Below are 16,402 nucleotides of genomic sequence, written 5' to 3' on the forward strand. Positions count from 1 at the left end.
AAGCCAGTGGTAAAAATTCCATACTTGACTATCCTCTTAGAGATAAGCTTTTTGCCTTTGTCTTAGCTATTCTTGAATGACAGACGCAGTCTTCCAGGGGGTTCACACTCGAAGCCTTTCTAGAATAGTAAGAGCTACCAAGCTTTCACTGGCATAACTTAGCTTTATCTCTACATGACTGACATTGAAGTAGACGTTTTTAGTAAAGCTTTTTGAAACACATTATTGACTAAAATTAAATGTTGCTATAATTTTTGTTTATATTTATTTTTAAATAGGATTTGAATAGTCGGGCACAAGGTGAAGTCACAATAAGAGAAGCTTTACGTGAGCTTGATCTCTGGGGAGTTGGAGCAGTGTTTACCTTAATTGATTATGAAGATAGCCATGGCAGAAATCTAAAGCTGATAAAAGACTGGAAAGATATTGTTAACCAGGTTGGAGATAATCGATGTCTTCTTCAGTCCCTAAAGGACTCCCCCTATTACAAAGGATTTGAAGATAAAGTATCAATTTGGGAAAGAAAACTTGCAGAATTAGATGAGTATTTGCAAAATTTAAATCAGATTCAAAGAAAGTGGGTATATTTGGAACCCATTTTTGGTCGTGGAGCTTTACCTAAAGAGCAGGCACGCTTTAACAGAGTTGATGAAGATTTCAGGTCAGTATCATGGAACAAGACTTTAATGTTTTATAATTCTTCAATCATTTGTTTTCTGAGGTACTTTACAGAAGAATATAATACGGGATATAATAAAGTATGTAAATTTTATGAAGTTATTTTATGGTAATAGTTATCAGAAGTGTAGTATATCTCTGATTTTGTGATATTTCCTCTTAAATAATATAACCTTAAGTTGTTTGGTATAAGCAGTTTATACCCAGGCCAAAAATAAAGTAGCTATGAAACATGCAAATTCTATCTTACATTTTTTCCCCAACAGATCAATAATGACAGATATTAAGAAAGATAATAGAGTTACATCATTGACTACTCGGGCAGGAATCAGAAATGCTCTGATTACTATACTCGATCAGCTACAGAGATGCCAAAAATCACTGAATGAATTTTTGGAGGCAAGACATATTAAACATTTGGAATAGCTTTTTTTTATGTTTATATATAATAAATTTATTTTAAAAGCCCATTCATTAATTTATTTTTATTAGGAAAAACGTTCAGCATTTCCAAGATTTTATTTTATTGGAGACGATGACTTGTTAGAAATACTGGGCCAGTCTACTAACCCTGCTGTTATTCAGTCTCACCTAAAGAAGCTGTTTGCTGGTAGGACAGTGTGGGCAGTATTGCATGCTTTGAATTTATACTTTTAGGTCATTGTAATTGTATAACTATATTTATAGAAAATTGTAGAATATTTTTTAGTAAAGAGAGATTAATAATGTATGACTTACTTTTCCAAAATGAATACTTTTGGGAAATACACACACACTATATGTTATATATGTTATGTATATTAGTTACATGTTATATGTATTTGTCTCTTTCTCTGCCTCTCTTTCTATCTATGTATATATGTGTATGTTTGTATGCATGTATAATATGCATGTACCTGAGTATATACATATATATGTTTTAGGATCAAAATAATTTTTTATCTTAAAATTATTTGAGTAGTAATTTTTTGTAATGAATTTTAAACTGAAGAGAACAAGGAAATTATCTGCATAATTTTATTTATTACATTTAAGGAAATATTTGTTGATTAATAAATACCTTTTGGTTGTTTGTTAGACCAACATTTAATAGAATGCTTCCTCAATATTCTATTATTGATGATAATATACCTCAAAAAATGAATAAAACATTATTTGTCTATGTAGTACTATGTTACACTGGTTGAGGAATGATTCAATATTATGTGATTTTTACTGTTTTCATATTTTAGGTATTAACAGTGTGTGTTTTGATGAGGATTGCAAGTATATAACTGCAATGAAATCTTTAGAGGGAGAAGTGGTACCTTTTAAAAACAGAATTCTTCTCTCAAATGATGTTGAGGTAAGTAAGCAACTATTATAAGTGTACAATCAAAAATTGATTTAAGTAAATTTCCCCACATTTAATAAAGTGTAGATTTGACAATTTGATCAACTTTCAAAGTTCAAATAGGTCATTTATAACTGTGAGAAAACTTTTCTTCATATTTGCAATATTACTTTTAAGTTAAAGATACTTTGATTTTAAAAGGAAAAACAATTGTAGATATAAGAAAGCAGGTATATATTTTGGTATTGTCTTTTCTTTAAGATATCTTGAAAGTCAATCCAGAATGACTTCATATTGCCTTATCCCCAGCATTAAATTTTTTAAAAATGTGTTTCAGGTCAAACTTCTATTTCTACCTTCTTCTTAAGTGTTATTTCTGTTTCTTCATATTTCCATAAAATTTTTGCAAATGCTCTTTGTGTACTTGAATCATATTCTTTATAAAAATTTGAAAGGCAGCAAACAAACTTTTGCAGGCAGTTGTCTATGGTGGACTATATTTTTACAATCAGAGAATTAGTTGAGATTTGTAGAAAATATAAGGTTCTTATATTTTTGTTTATTAATGACAAGAAAACATTTAACTCCTTTGAGAATGTGGAATTGAAAGTTATCCTGAAATAAGATATCTCGACATTCATTCTGATGAGCAGTAAAAAGTGGAGATGTCTGTAGAGACTAGTATAGATTGACCAGGAACATAAAAAGTTTAATTTTATTGAATTCCTCATGATTACTCTTTCATCTTTACCTTTTTATGCTTCTCTTGAGTCTTGTGTTTGAATGTCAAATTTTTGATTCAGCTCTGCTGTTTTTATCAGGAATAGTTGAAGTTGTCTATTTTATTACATATCCATTTTTCCTTGAAATATTACATTTTGTTTTTCTGGGTAGGCTATTCTTGATTGTAATCCTAACTCTTTTGCCCTATAAAATATCATATTCCAAGCTCTTTGCTCCTTTAACATGGAAGCTGCTCAATCTTGTGTGATTCTGACTATGGCTCCATGTAACTATTTGAATAATTACTTTTTTGGCTGCTTGCAATATTTTCTTCTTGATCTGGAAGCTTTGGAATTTGACTATAATATTACTAGGAGTTTTCATTTTTGGTTCTTTTTCAAGAGATGATTAATGGATTCTTTCAGTTTCTTTATTACTCTCTGGATTTAAGATATTCAGGCAGTTTCCTTTATGATTTCTTGGAATATTATATCTGGCTCTTTTTTACTTATCATGGGTTTTAGGTAGTCTAATAATTCTTGAATTATCTTTCCTTGATCTATTTGCCAGGTCAGTTTTTTTTTCCACTGAGATATTCCACATTTTTTCCTGTTTTTCATTATTTTGACTTTTAAAAAATTGTTTCATGAAGTATTATGGAGTCATTAGCTTCCTGTTGCCAAATTCTAAGTTTTAAGAAATTATTTTCTTTAGTGAGCTTTTGTTCTTCTCTTTTCTTTGACCAATTCTGCTCTTTTAAAAATTTCTTAAGTGAATTTTTGTGCTTCTTTTACACAATAGGTCAGTTCTATTTTTTAAGATGTAATTTTCTTCAATATTTTTTGTTCCTCTAGCCATTAATGTATTTCCCATAATTTTCTTGCATCATTCTCATTTCTTCTTCCCAATTTTTCTTCTACCACTCATTTCTATCCTTAATTCTTCCAGGAATTCTTGTTGGACATGTGTCCCATTAGTATTTTTCTGCAAAGGCTTGTGGCTGTTTTCACTTGTAGCTTTTGTCTTTTTTTTTTTTTTTTAAACCTTACCTTCCATCTTGGAGTCAATACTGTGTATTGGCTCCAAGGCAGAAGAGTGGTAAGGACTAGGCAATGGGGGTTAACTGACTTGGCCAGGGTGACACAGCCAGGAGGTATCTGAGGCCATATTTGAACCTAGGACCTCCCTTCTCAAGGCCTGGCTCTCAATCCACTGAGCTACCCAACTGCCCCTTGTCTTCTGAGTTTATGTCTTAGTCTTTCTTGTTTAAGGGCCAGAAATGTAAGGGGTAAAAATAAAAGGGTTTTACTAAATTTATAAGAGTGTAATTGCCAGGAATTATTACTCAATTCCAAATGATTTTTTTATGGTAGTTTATTTATAAAAGGAGAAAGAGTGAAAGTAAGAAAATCAGAGAGAGTAGATATTTACTCCAACCTGGTCCAAATCAGGCAGAGCTTCAGAGGCCCCACCAAAGGGGGCCCAGAGGTAAATTAAACAAGGGTTTTAGCCACGAGGCCTCCTCCAAGACAAGGGGCCTCTCTTTAGGCTAGTACCTTCAGAATAAGTCAGGGAAAGAAAGTCAGCCTTTTTTACTCACTCACTTGGTAGTCCTAATAGAAAATAGTCCTCAGCTGGAGCTCCTCCAGAAGGTGAAAGACTCTCCCCAGTTAGAAGGCTATCTCTAGAAGATAATCTTTTCAGTCAATCTTCTTCAAGACCATCTCCCAGACTGAGTTTAGGGCTTGCTTTTATGGTGACTTCAAGTCTCCTCCCCTCTTCACAGGGACCAATCACAGTTTCCAAATTGTCTGACACTGCCCAGGGGGAAATGTCTGTGGGATCTACTTTGTACCTTCTGAAAGTCAATTTCTCATCAAAAGGGTTCATAATTTCCTGATTGAACAGTTTCTGAGTGTGAACTCTTAAAAGAATTCACAAGTTTCTGACTGTTTGAGTTAGAAAAAAGGTAGAGCTCTCCAAGTATCTTGCTGACTTCTCACCTAGAACTAAGTGTAGGGTATGAATTCAGTAAGTGGTTTGCAAGGTCCTCCACCTACTTCAAGCTTGTACTTAGGTTAGTGTTAACTCAGGATAGACAATAGAGTAAAGAATTCTCTTTCACACTTGTCACCTCTAGTAGTTTTTTTATGGTCAAGATTTTGTTGTTGCTGTTGTTTTATCTTTTTTCCAGACTATTTCTTGACTTAGAATTTTGTATGAAAGTGGAGGTGTTGTCCCAAAGTTCAGGCTGTTTTCTGTTTCTGTTTTCAGAGTTAGGCCTGGGGGTCTGCAAGTTTTCTGTGCTTCCAAAGTAGTATGATCCAAGGAGAGGTATGGTCACTGCTCTCCTAGTCTGTACTCTGGTCTTTAGCCAGGAAGGTCCTCTGCTTTCCTCTAATCACAAGTGCTAGTGGTCCTCTCTGCCTTGGAATTATAACCAGGGCTCCTGATCCCTTGTAACAATTCATAAGTGCTTCTCTCTTTACTGGAACAATGACCTAGAAGTGCTAATGAACTATAGAGTTGCCAATCAGTGCCAGTTGTACCCACTGCCAATAAAGGTTCTTCTATAATCTTGTTTCCTGACTAGTTGCCCGACCCCCTTTCTATTCCTAGACTGAATATCCTGAAGCTGTATTGGGAGACATGTTGGTTTCCCCAGTGAATCATTCCATATATAATATTTATATATTTCAGGATTGTCTCACCAGGATTCATAAGGGCCCCATAATATTATACATTTCATGAAGGGTCTAACTACATTTGGGTGTTTCTTAACATATTAAAAATGATTGATAGATGTATTGGCAAGCAGCCATTGGGAGCATTCCTTTTTTCTGGCACAAGGGTTTTACAATCAAAATAAAATATTGACAGAAGTGGATGGAGGACCTAACTGCCACAATTCAGTTTGTTATATCCAAATACTCAGAGTCTAATAATGTAGTGTCTGATTTCTGGGGACATCTATTATTGTCATCTTTTTAGTTTGTTTGGATTCATGAGGGTCCTTCAAACATTTTCTCTGCGATATTTTTTTCCTGGTCCAGGTTACTGGCACTATCTCTCCCTAAAATTGCTTTAAAAAATCTTAAATCTATGAATCTTTTAGATAACTTTATAGATAACTTATAGATAACTTTATATCCCTCCTCAAGAGGATAGGATAATGCCCAGGATCTAACCCTAAATACCAGCATATGTAACCTGATGGTAACACAGAATAATGTTCCAACACAGTAGATATTATTTTATAACAATAAATAAGTCACCCAAATAATAATCACCTTTCCCCCAAACACAGCAAAATAAATAAATAAAAGTTATAACAAGTTCTTGATATTTATCCATAGTCTACTGGAGATAGTTTATATCCTCCAAGCATGTAGGTCAGGTGAAACAATATTGTAATTATCCACAAATTGGCATAAATAAAGTTGCCATACCAAAGAAAAAAAGAGTGTCAGAAGTATGACAGAAATGGTAGTACGATCCCCATATATTAGATCCATTTGTACACAAGAGCCATAGGGATAGCAAGCTGGACTCAGAGCTAAGTGAGAATATTCTCCATAAAAGGAGATGTCTACAAGGCTAAGTCACACAAGTCCTTCCTTGGAGTCTTTGCTGAATAGTCACTTTTCCAACTTTCCTCCGAGATAGCGCTTCCCACCTTGTCACTAACATATATAACTCTCACAGGGGCTTAACACTGATCAGTGACTTGTTAGCACACCCTTTGTAGATTACCTAGAATCAGAATCAGATATCAGTTATGGTCCCATAAAATTTAATTGCTAATGGCATGTTTTAGTAGGCTAAACTTTGGTATATGCAATGTTGTCAGGGCTATTAGACACTGTAAACTGATCTTTCAATACCAAATATCAGGTAAAATTCCATAAACTCAAATTTAAAATCATACTGAAAACTAAGAAAGCAAAATGGAATAGAAAAAAATTAAAAAGAAGAACATTTCTCAAACCCCATTTAACAATGTAACCAACATATGTATTTTATTTTTTGTAAAAAAGTCCTCAGTTAATTAATTAATTTTTAAAATAGTATTTAATATTTGTAAAACACTTTATACTCATTTTCTTACTGTACCATTCTAACAACCCTGGGAAATACTATTGTTATTAAAATTTTTTAAATAATTACATGTAATAGCAAATTTCCATAAAATTTTCCCAAGTTATATGATCAACTTTGTCTCCTTCCCCCCTTCCCTTCCCCCTCCTGCTGCTGGCAGATGATTTGATCTGGATTACACATGTATTATCATGCAAAACATATTTCCATATTGTTCATTTTTATAAGTGAATAATCTTATAAAACTGAATCCCCAAGACATAAAACATAAATGTTTTCATTTGCATTCCAACTCCAACAGTTCTTTCTCTGGAGGTGGATAGCATACTGTGTCATAAATCCCTCAGAATTGTCCTGGATCATTATATTGGTGAGAGTAGCAAAGTCTGTCACAGTTGATCATTCCACAATATTGCTATTAGTGTGTACAATATTCTCTTCATTCTGTTAATTTCACTCTGTGTCAGTTCACATAGGTTTTTCCAGTTCTTTCTGAAATCAACCTGTTCATCATTCCTTATAGCACAATAGTGTTCCATCACCATCATATACCATTATTTGTTCAGCCATTCCCTAATTTATGGACATCCTTTCAATTTCTAATTCTTTGCCACCATAAAAAGAGCAACTATAAATTTTTTTTTGTACAAGTAGCTCCTTTCCCTTTTCTTTTTGATATCTTTGGTATAGAGACCTAGTAGTAATATTAATGGATCAAAGGATATGCATTTTTTAATAGCCCTTTGGATATAATTCCAAATTGCCCTACAGAATAGTTGGATTGATTCATAACTCCACCAGCAATGCATTAGTATCCCAATTTTGCCACATCCCCTCATTTTCCTTTACTGTCTGTCATATTGGCCCATTTGATAGATACAATGTGGTATTTGGGAGTTTAATTTGCATTTCTTTAACCAAGAAGGAGTTAAAACATTTTTTCACATAATTATTGATAGCTTTGGTTTCTTTTGACCACTTGTCAATTGGAGAATGATTTATATTCTTATCAGACATATGTACTTCAAAGAAACAGATTGATTACTTAAAAGTTAAACCAACTCTATCTCTAAGATGACCATGATTCTCAGTATGCATAAACTTTTTGCCCTGTTAAAAGTTTACTTTAGTACATCCACAAAACAAGGTTACCCAGTGTCAATATAAGGCTGCTGCTGACCCAGCTGTCTTCAAGGCCTAATGCGGTTGCTGCCACCATGCTCTAGGACTGGTCCCTACTTCCAGGTTATAGACATTTCCTGCTTACTTCCTAAATTTTCCTATTTTAGAAAAATGTCTCACTGAGTTTTTGTTGGCTCTGGTGCTCCAAAATTTGATTTGAGGAGTTAAAAATGTTGTGTGGAGGGGGCAGCTGGGTAGCACAGTGGATTGAGAACCAGGCCTAGAGAAGGGAGGTCCTAGGTTCAAATCTGGCCTCAGACACTTCCCAGCTGTGTGACCCTGGGCAAGTCACTTGACCCCCATTGCCCACCCTTACCACTCTTCTGCCTTGGAGCCAATATACAGTATTGACTCCAAGATGGAAGGTAAGGGTTTTAAAAAAAAATGTTGTTTGGAGGGAATTGGAAAAATTCAGCTGGGTTACTGCTTGTGGGCCATATCTTGGCTTTGTGGAATGGAATGCTAGTCTTAGAGTCTGGAAACCTTGTGTTAAAGTCCTATCTTTGACATATATTACCTGGGCCTATGCTCAAACTGATGGGCTGATCACTTAACCACTAAGTGCCTTAGGAAACTCATTTAACACAGTAAGTTAAGGTTTTCCCCACTGCATCTGTGGAGGAAATTTGTAGGAGTTCCCTATACTAAGAAAAGTCACAAAATCTATGCTATGATTCATTTTTGAGGAGATAGAAGTTATAAAATGAAATCAAACAGCAAGATAACATTCTTTTTTAAAAGTAGGTAATAAATGAATTGTATTTTTATTGTGAGTTTTATTTCCTAATTTTCACATTAGATTTGGCTGAATGGTTTGGCTATGGAAATGAAGGAGACTTTGAAGCAGTTATTGATTGAATGTGTTACCACTGGACGAAGTTCTCAAGGTGCAATTGACCCATCACTCTTTCCTTCTCAGGTAAGGTTGATTCTGGAATAGTATAAGAAGCCATTGCTATGTTTGGGTTTGTGAGTCAGAAAACTAAGGTTACAGTCCTGTTAATGCCACTAACTTACTCTATAATCTTAACCTTACCAGGTTTTTGTGCCCTTTTCTCTGAGAGAGTAGTACTAGATCCTTTGAAAGATTCCTTCCCATTTAAAAATTTTAAAATATTAAGTTACTAGGGGATCTTAGCATCTGTAAAGACTGGAGACATGATGTACATGATGCCTAATTTCATCTCTAAATTTAATTTCATGGTTATTAATTGTAAAATCTAGTCAACAATTCTTGAAGTTGGTTTAATGTATACTTCAAAAAATTTGCTTCAACCAATGTAATTTTGTAATGATGTTAAGTAATTCACTATAAACAAATTCCACCCTCATGTTGGGAAATCACATTGCAAATTCCACTGGCCCATTTCCTGAGATCCGTTCAACCTAACCTTTGTGCCAAGTTGATTAATAACTTTATTTACTATAATCAAAGCTTAAAAAATATAACAAAACTGTCAGCTAGAGGGCAGCTATGTGGCTCAGTGGATGGGGAGCCAGGCCTAGAGATAGAAGTTCGTGGATTCAAATCTGACTTTAGACACTTCCTAGATATGTGACCTTGGACAAGTCACTTAATCCCCTTGTCCAGACCTTACAATTATTCTGCCTTGGAACCAATTTGTAGTATTGACTCTAAAACAGAAGGTAAAGATTTTTAAAAAGCTATCATTTAGAAGCATCCAAGTCCCCTGGCTTCTCTGGTTAAATGCTTAACTTCTCTTATACTCAGTTTCCTCATCTATAAAATGAGGATAATAACTCCTTATTTCACAGGGTTGTTCTGAAGATCAGAAGAGATAATATCTCTAATGTCCTGTGAAAATATTAACTATTAAATGAATTTTCCAGTGGAAATCACTAAGGCGTGGGACTTGCACCTTGCTTTTGCAGCTGCTGCCTATTTCTTTTGAAAGCTTGCTACAGACCCAAAAAATGAAGACCCCTCTCAAAGAAATACATTTTACTGGCTGTAGCTTTGCAGAGAGCTAAAGGTACTACATTAGAGTTGTGAAAAATCATAGTATTTTGAAATATTTCCCTACAGTAGTTTACTAATAAAGGCAACATCTCTTTATTAGTCAGTTCATAACACAGGTCTCAAAGTAAGATAGCTCAGCTTCTTCTGCAACTGGAAGAAAAAGAGAAAAGAAAAAAAAACTTTAAACATTATTCATGAATTCTTGGCTCTCAATTTTTGGGGTGAGCCCAGGTTCAGGAAGATCCAAGTCACTGTCTCATTGATTGCCTCAATTCAGGCTCTTTGAGAAGGTCATTGTTTAGGGAGTAATCGATCCCTAATCTCTGTCTCTATCAGTTACCCTTTTGTAACACATGGAACTAGAGATTGCACTTTTTCATTACTCAATTTTTCTGTGGAAATCAATGATATATTCACCAGTGTGAGCAATAGTAATTAAAAAATTAAAGTATCCAATTTTAGATATCTCTATTTAGATCTTAAACTAAAGGTTGGGGGATTCCTGAAGTGTAGAGAGACCCTTAGACTTGTCTCAATTGTAGATATTAGACAATTTAGCTTCTCATTAAGTTAAAAAATTATTTTCAGATTACTAAAATTTTTAATATTTGTTTTCTGACTTTTTTTGTGATTGATATTCTTTCTCTCCTCTCACACCCCACTATCCTCCTCAAGATGGAAGGTAATATGATATAGATGGTACCTGTGTTATCATAAAGTACATATTTCCATGTCCATCCTGTTGTGAAAGAAGATGTATTTTTTACATTAAAGAAAAATTCATGAAGGAAATAAAATGAAGAAAGGCATGTGTCATTTGGTCTTCAGACCCAATCAGTTCCTTCTATGGTGGTGGATAGTCTTTTTCATCATCTCATTACCTTTTGGTTAAGTCTTTTCCAAACCCTGAGGTTCTCCCATACATGTCTCTTGTTTTAAAGCTTTTGTTTTCTGAATTTTAGACCTCCAGCAACATAACCAGTATTTATAACATTGCCTAAATATCCTGTTTTTTCAGAACCGGTTAGTGACATTAGGTAGGATACATATATCTTTCTTTCAGAATGAAACTGTTTAGTTGCTATTTGAATATGCTTTTGATAGCCAGCCATCTCTAATAATATGTAATTATAAATAGGAAGCTCAGAACTTTTCTTTTTGATGCTTCTCTGTTTCATCAGTGGCATCTCACTAGAGATGTTTTTAAAATTATTTTAAACCCTTCTGCTTACTGTGTGTTGGTTCCAAGGCAGAAAGAGTGGTAAGGGCTAGGCAATGGGGGTTAAGTGACTTGTTCAGGGTCACACAGCTGGGAAGTGTCTGAGGCCAGATTTGAACCCAGGACCTCCCGTCTCTAGGCCTGTCTCTCAATCCTCTGAGCTACTCAGCTGCCCCCTAAGCCTGCATTTTCAACAACCTCTTTTAACATACCTCTTCCTGGATGCTCTGTTGGTGATTCAAAACTTCATATCTTCAAAATTAATATTTTCCTCTCTTCCTTCATAATTTTTGCCTGTTTGTTAATTCCATAATTATATCCTTAGTTACCTAAGATTAGAATTTTGTCGTAATCTTTACTGATTTTTTCTTCCCTAGCCCTTACATTGAATCAATTACTAAGTTCTATTGATGTTATATAGGTAGTGTATCTCCCATTTTCCCCTACTGTTCATTTCTATGACTACCACCCTATTTCAGTCTCTGATAACTTTTCAACTGAATTTTTGCAATGATTTTTTCTTTTTTTAAAATAAAAACCCTTACCTTCCATCTTAGAATCAATACTATGCATTGGTTCCAAGGCAGAAGAACAATAAGGGCAAGGCAATGGGGTTTAAGTGACTTGCCCAGAGCCTTACATCTAGGAAGTATTTGAGGTAAAATTTGAACCCAGGACCTCCTGTCTCTGGGTTGGCTCTCAATTCACTGAGCCTGTCTTGTATTGAATTTCTAACTCTCTTCTACCTCCATTCTCATGACTTCCAAGCCTTTGGCTATTATGCTAATCATCCTTAAGAGTACTCTTGGATAATGTACTCTACTTATAATTCTTTAAACTGTCATTGGTTTTCTTTTTTGATAGAATAAAGTTTGAACTCTTTAATATGGAATCCAAAAATTTGTATCATCTGGTTTTAGTTTCCTTTCTAGTTTTCTTTCCCATTACTTCATTTTATATATCTTTTATGAAATGCAGCATGATATAGTCAATTGAGAACTGACCTTTAAATCAGGAAGAACGGGAATTTAGGTCTCACCTCTCACATATACTTAAAATGTGACCCTGGTCAAGCCATTTAACTTCTAATTATCTCAGGAAACTTTCTAAGGCTATAATTTGCAGACCAAGTGTTTTATCTGCATTAGTTGAGAGCATTTCTTCCTGGGAGTTCCCTTTATATGTCTGGTCCAAAAGTCCCTACCAAAAAAATCACACATATCAGCAAGATTTGTTACTATTACTATTCCTTGTTTTCTTACCTTTTCACTTTTGTTCATTATGCTTCTTTGGTGAATAATTTCTTTTCCCTCACCTCTGCCTGTTGAAATCATTCCCATCCTGCAAAGCCTAACTAAATGACATATCTTCCATGAAGACTTACCTGATCCCCACCAGCCAGAAGTCATCTGCCTTCTCTCTATCCCCTAACACTTTTTATCATTCTTAAAGTACTTATTTTTCCATGCATTGTACCATACTCACTTGTGTATGTATCTTACCTCCTTTACTAGATTATGAGCTTCTTTAAATCATGCATTGTCTTGTTTTTTTCTTTTTATTCCCTTCAATGCTAAGCATAATGAATTAAAAGCCACACTTCCTTATTTTTTTGTGAAGTTCAAAACTATAGAAATTATATTTGTGATATTTAATACAAGTATTTTATCTAGTAACTAATAGGAAAGCAGAAGCAAATTTAATTCAACAGACACTGAGCAGCTACCATGTGTTTGACACTATGCTAGAATAGAACAGATTGTACCTTGTGTTAACCATGGTAGCTAGAAGCTTGTTAGCTTTTCTCTGCTGCTCTTTTTATTGGCTGCCTGGATTTGGGAGCATTTTATCTTAGCCTAATATGATGCTTATGTATAATGGTAATTTACCTCTTTAAATCATTGTATTTCATTATTTCATCAATTTTAGAAGAGAAGACACAAAAAATGAAATGAGAAAGAACATCTTTGACAAAATTATTTAAAGTTTAGTTAATTTGGCTTTTAGATCACTGACCTCAGTATTCTCTCTCATTGTATTGGGTAACAAAAATTTACTTAATAGGGGACCGTGAGGGTTCTTTCTGTTTGGATGAATCATTTACACCTCAATCACTCAGTTCCTTTGTAAAATACATAGACTTTTATAGAAAAAAGTTTATTGAATTCATTTAAATTGGACCAAATAAACTGATTAGAGATAATAGTTAATATTAGTCTATGACATAGCCTTCAATAGTATTCAATTAATCTGATGGGTAAATGGTAACATTTTATGTGAATTTAAATTTATCTTAAAAAATCTTGCCAAAATTTTTCTCTTTTTTACAAATATGACATTTCCATTTTGTTTAAGTTCAGTGAAGGCAGGTAGGTAGTACAGTGGATGGAGCACTTAACTTGGGTGTTAGGAAAACCTGAGTTCAAATCTTCCTTCAGACAGTTATTATAAAGCAAGTCACTTAATTGCTCAGTGCCTCAGTTTCCTCATCTGTAAAATGGGGATAATAATAGCACCTACCTCTCAGAGTTGTTGAAGGTAAAGTGAGATTATATTTACACAATACTTTGAAAATCTTAGCAGTGTTACATAAATGCTACATTGAAGATAGTGATTATTATTATTTGTGAAATCTTGGTTTCAATTTCTAATTTTCTATGATGCCTGCTAGTGAATTATAAGACCAGATTTTAGCTCATGTTTGTTGCTTATTTTGTCTTTATTTCATAGATCCTCTGCTTGGCAGAACAGATACAGTTCACTGAAGATGTAGAAAATGCCATACAAGATCACAGTCTTCATCAGATTGAATTAGAACTTATGGCTAAGCTAGAGCATTATACTGGTATAGACACCAGTTCTGAAGATCCTTCGAATACAGGTATTTAGAACATTTCATGATGAAAATAAATCCATAAAACTCAAAAGTACAATGAAAATCTCAACTAATTTTAACTAACTTGGGGAAGATAATTCTAAATTAGGGAGAATTTTGAATTAGAAAATACCTAACACAAAGTAAGAAAACAAAGATCTATAGAGAAGACCTAATGATTTAACATTAAGAAGTAAATTATTAAAAATATAAGCATAAAACATGTTTATAACACTAGACCTAGAAAACTAAAATATAGAATTCATTTATTAAAAAAAACTTATAAAACAGCCATATGAGGGCCATTCTTTCATGTAAAGTATTTAAAACTAGAACAATATTCACATTGGAGAAACATTAGACATATTACTAATAAGAGTAGTGGTGAAACAATGATCTCTTTATTCCCTAAACTTATTTGATGTAGAAAAAGAAATGCTAGCTATAGTTATAAAACATGAGTGATAAATGTACAATAATAAACATTGGAAAACATAAAATTATTCTTATTTTCAGACTATATGATGGTTCTTCACCAGTGATTTAGAAAAGAAATTAATTGTAGTGAGCAAAGTAGTTATGTTAACAAATTATTCTAAAATGCTGAAAATTGGTTTCTCTTAAATAGTGCAGACATTTCCACACAACTGTATTTGAATGATAAATTTTGCAATATTTTACAGAATTCTTTCTAGCTCAGGATTGTGGATTTTCACATAGGTTTTGACAAACAATAGGAGTTGAAAGAACCAACCACTTATTTTATAAATCAGTAATCACTTATTTATTCATCTTCAACAAGCATTTATTGGGCACTTGGCTGTTTGGGGTATTAGAATATGGTGACAGGTGGTTGGGAAACAAGTGTACGTAAACGTACATTGTCACAGAGGTACATTTATGGACATGAACTGTTGCTCCTAGCCTCGGAGTTAGGCCTTATTGAAGTTCTCAGGGCTTCTATTTGTGTGAGTGAGACTCTTTCTTTGCCTATAGAATAGGATGATTTGATCAGATGGGTGCCAGAGATCTTCAAGAAGGTACAGCTTGTTGTAGATGTCAGTGATACTGTGTCTTGTGCAGAAAATATAAAAGCACCAGGGCAGCAACAAGCTGCCAGCTGCTAAGAACTAGTCAAGGTGGCCTGAGAGAGAAAGAATCAACTTGTGTAAGTAAGATGCTGTCAGCAGCTGATGCTCCAATCCACTGCCACATTCTCTTAATCTTGGGCATCTGCTATGTTCTTCCCAAACTGGAGTATAAGGTTCAAAGGAAATTGTTTATGAATGAAAACCTACTTCCCATTGTGGGTATGTGGAATTTTTTACCTATTTCTTGCTTATAGTTTTAATCTCAATTAAATGTTTGACTTTTAAAATTCATGTTCCTTGTCTGGTCTGCTATCCTGGTGCTCAATGAGTTTATATAACCCTAGGAATTCTTAGCTGATTTGGTGTGGAAAGCTCCAGCTAAATGAGGTATGTAACCTTCATGAAGCTTGAGATAATAGGTTCTAGAATTTTGTTCCAGTTTGAGAACTAGATGTCAGTTAGCATTTATTAAGTGCCACCTGTGCATTTAATGCACCAAGGATACCAAGAATGCCAGAAAACTCAAAGCACTCCTGCTCCAACAACTCATATCTCCATCCGGTTGCCAAAGTGATCTTGCTAAAGTACAGGTCATTTTATTTTTCAATTGAATGAATTCCAGTAGCTCCTTTTTACCTCTAAGATCAAATAAAAAGTTCTCTATTTCCCTTTTAAAACCCTTCATAACCTGGCACCTTCTTACCTTTCCATTATCCCTACACCTTACTCATCTCCATGTACTTTACAATCCATTGACACTGACTTCCTTATGTTCATTACACATAACATGCTATCTCCTGAAAGTGCTCTCTCCTCATTTCTCACCCTTCCTGGCTTCTTTTAAGTGTCAATTAAAGACCCACCTTCTGTAATAAGACTCAATAAGCCCTTCTTAATCTTAATGCTGTCCCTCTGAATCTACAATGCACCTTATCCTATGTATATCTTATTTGTATATAGTTATGTACATACTTTTTTCCAGTAGACTGTGAGGTCCAGAGCACCAATCCCAGGCACATTCTTTTTTTTTATATATATACATATATATATATATATTTTTAAACCCTTAACTTCTGTGTATTAGTTCCTTGGTGGAAGATTGGTAAGGGTAGGCAATGGGGGGTCAAGTGACTTGCCCAGGGTCACACAGCTGGGAAGTGTCTGAGGTCAGATTTGAACCTAGGACCTCCCGTCTCTAGGCCTGGCTCTCAATCCACTGAGC

The 16,402-nt window shown here is 34.2% G+C and overlaps 1 protein-coding gene across 2 annotated transcripts in view; it reads left to right on the plus strand.

Annotated features, from left to right (window-relative positions):
• DYNC2H1 (dynein cytoplasmic 2 heavy chain 1) overlaps positions 1 to 16,402 on the plus strand; it is a 390,998-nt gene that overhangs the window by 81,937 nt on the left and 292,659 nt on the right. For both annotated transcript variants that reach the window (XM_044668721.1, XM_044668720.1), the window contains exons 26-31: positions 279 to 661; positions 945 to 1,077; positions 1,171 to 1,288; positions 1,911 to 2,023; positions 8,814 to 8,933; positions 13,945 to 14,095. In XM_044668721.1, the coding sequence (XP_044524656.1) occupies positions 279 to 661; positions 945 to 1,077; positions 1,171 to 1,288; positions 1,911 to 2,023; positions 8,814 to 8,933; positions 13,945 to 14,095 (1,018 nt within the window). The remainder of the gene's footprint in view (positions 1 to 278; positions 662 to 944; positions 1,078 to 1,170; positions 1,289 to 1,910; positions 2,024 to 8,813; positions 8,934 to 13,944; positions 14,096 to 16,402) is intronic.

Source organism: Gracilinanus agilis, chromosome 3 (assembly GCF_016433145.1).
Source record: "Gracilinanus agilis isolate LMUSP501 chromosome 3, AgileGrace, whole genome shotgun sequence".
In the NCBI taxonomy this organism is placed as follows: domain Eukaryota; kingdom Metazoa; phylum Chordata; class Mammalia; order Didelphimorphia; family Didelphidae; genus Gracilinanus; species Gracilinanus agilis.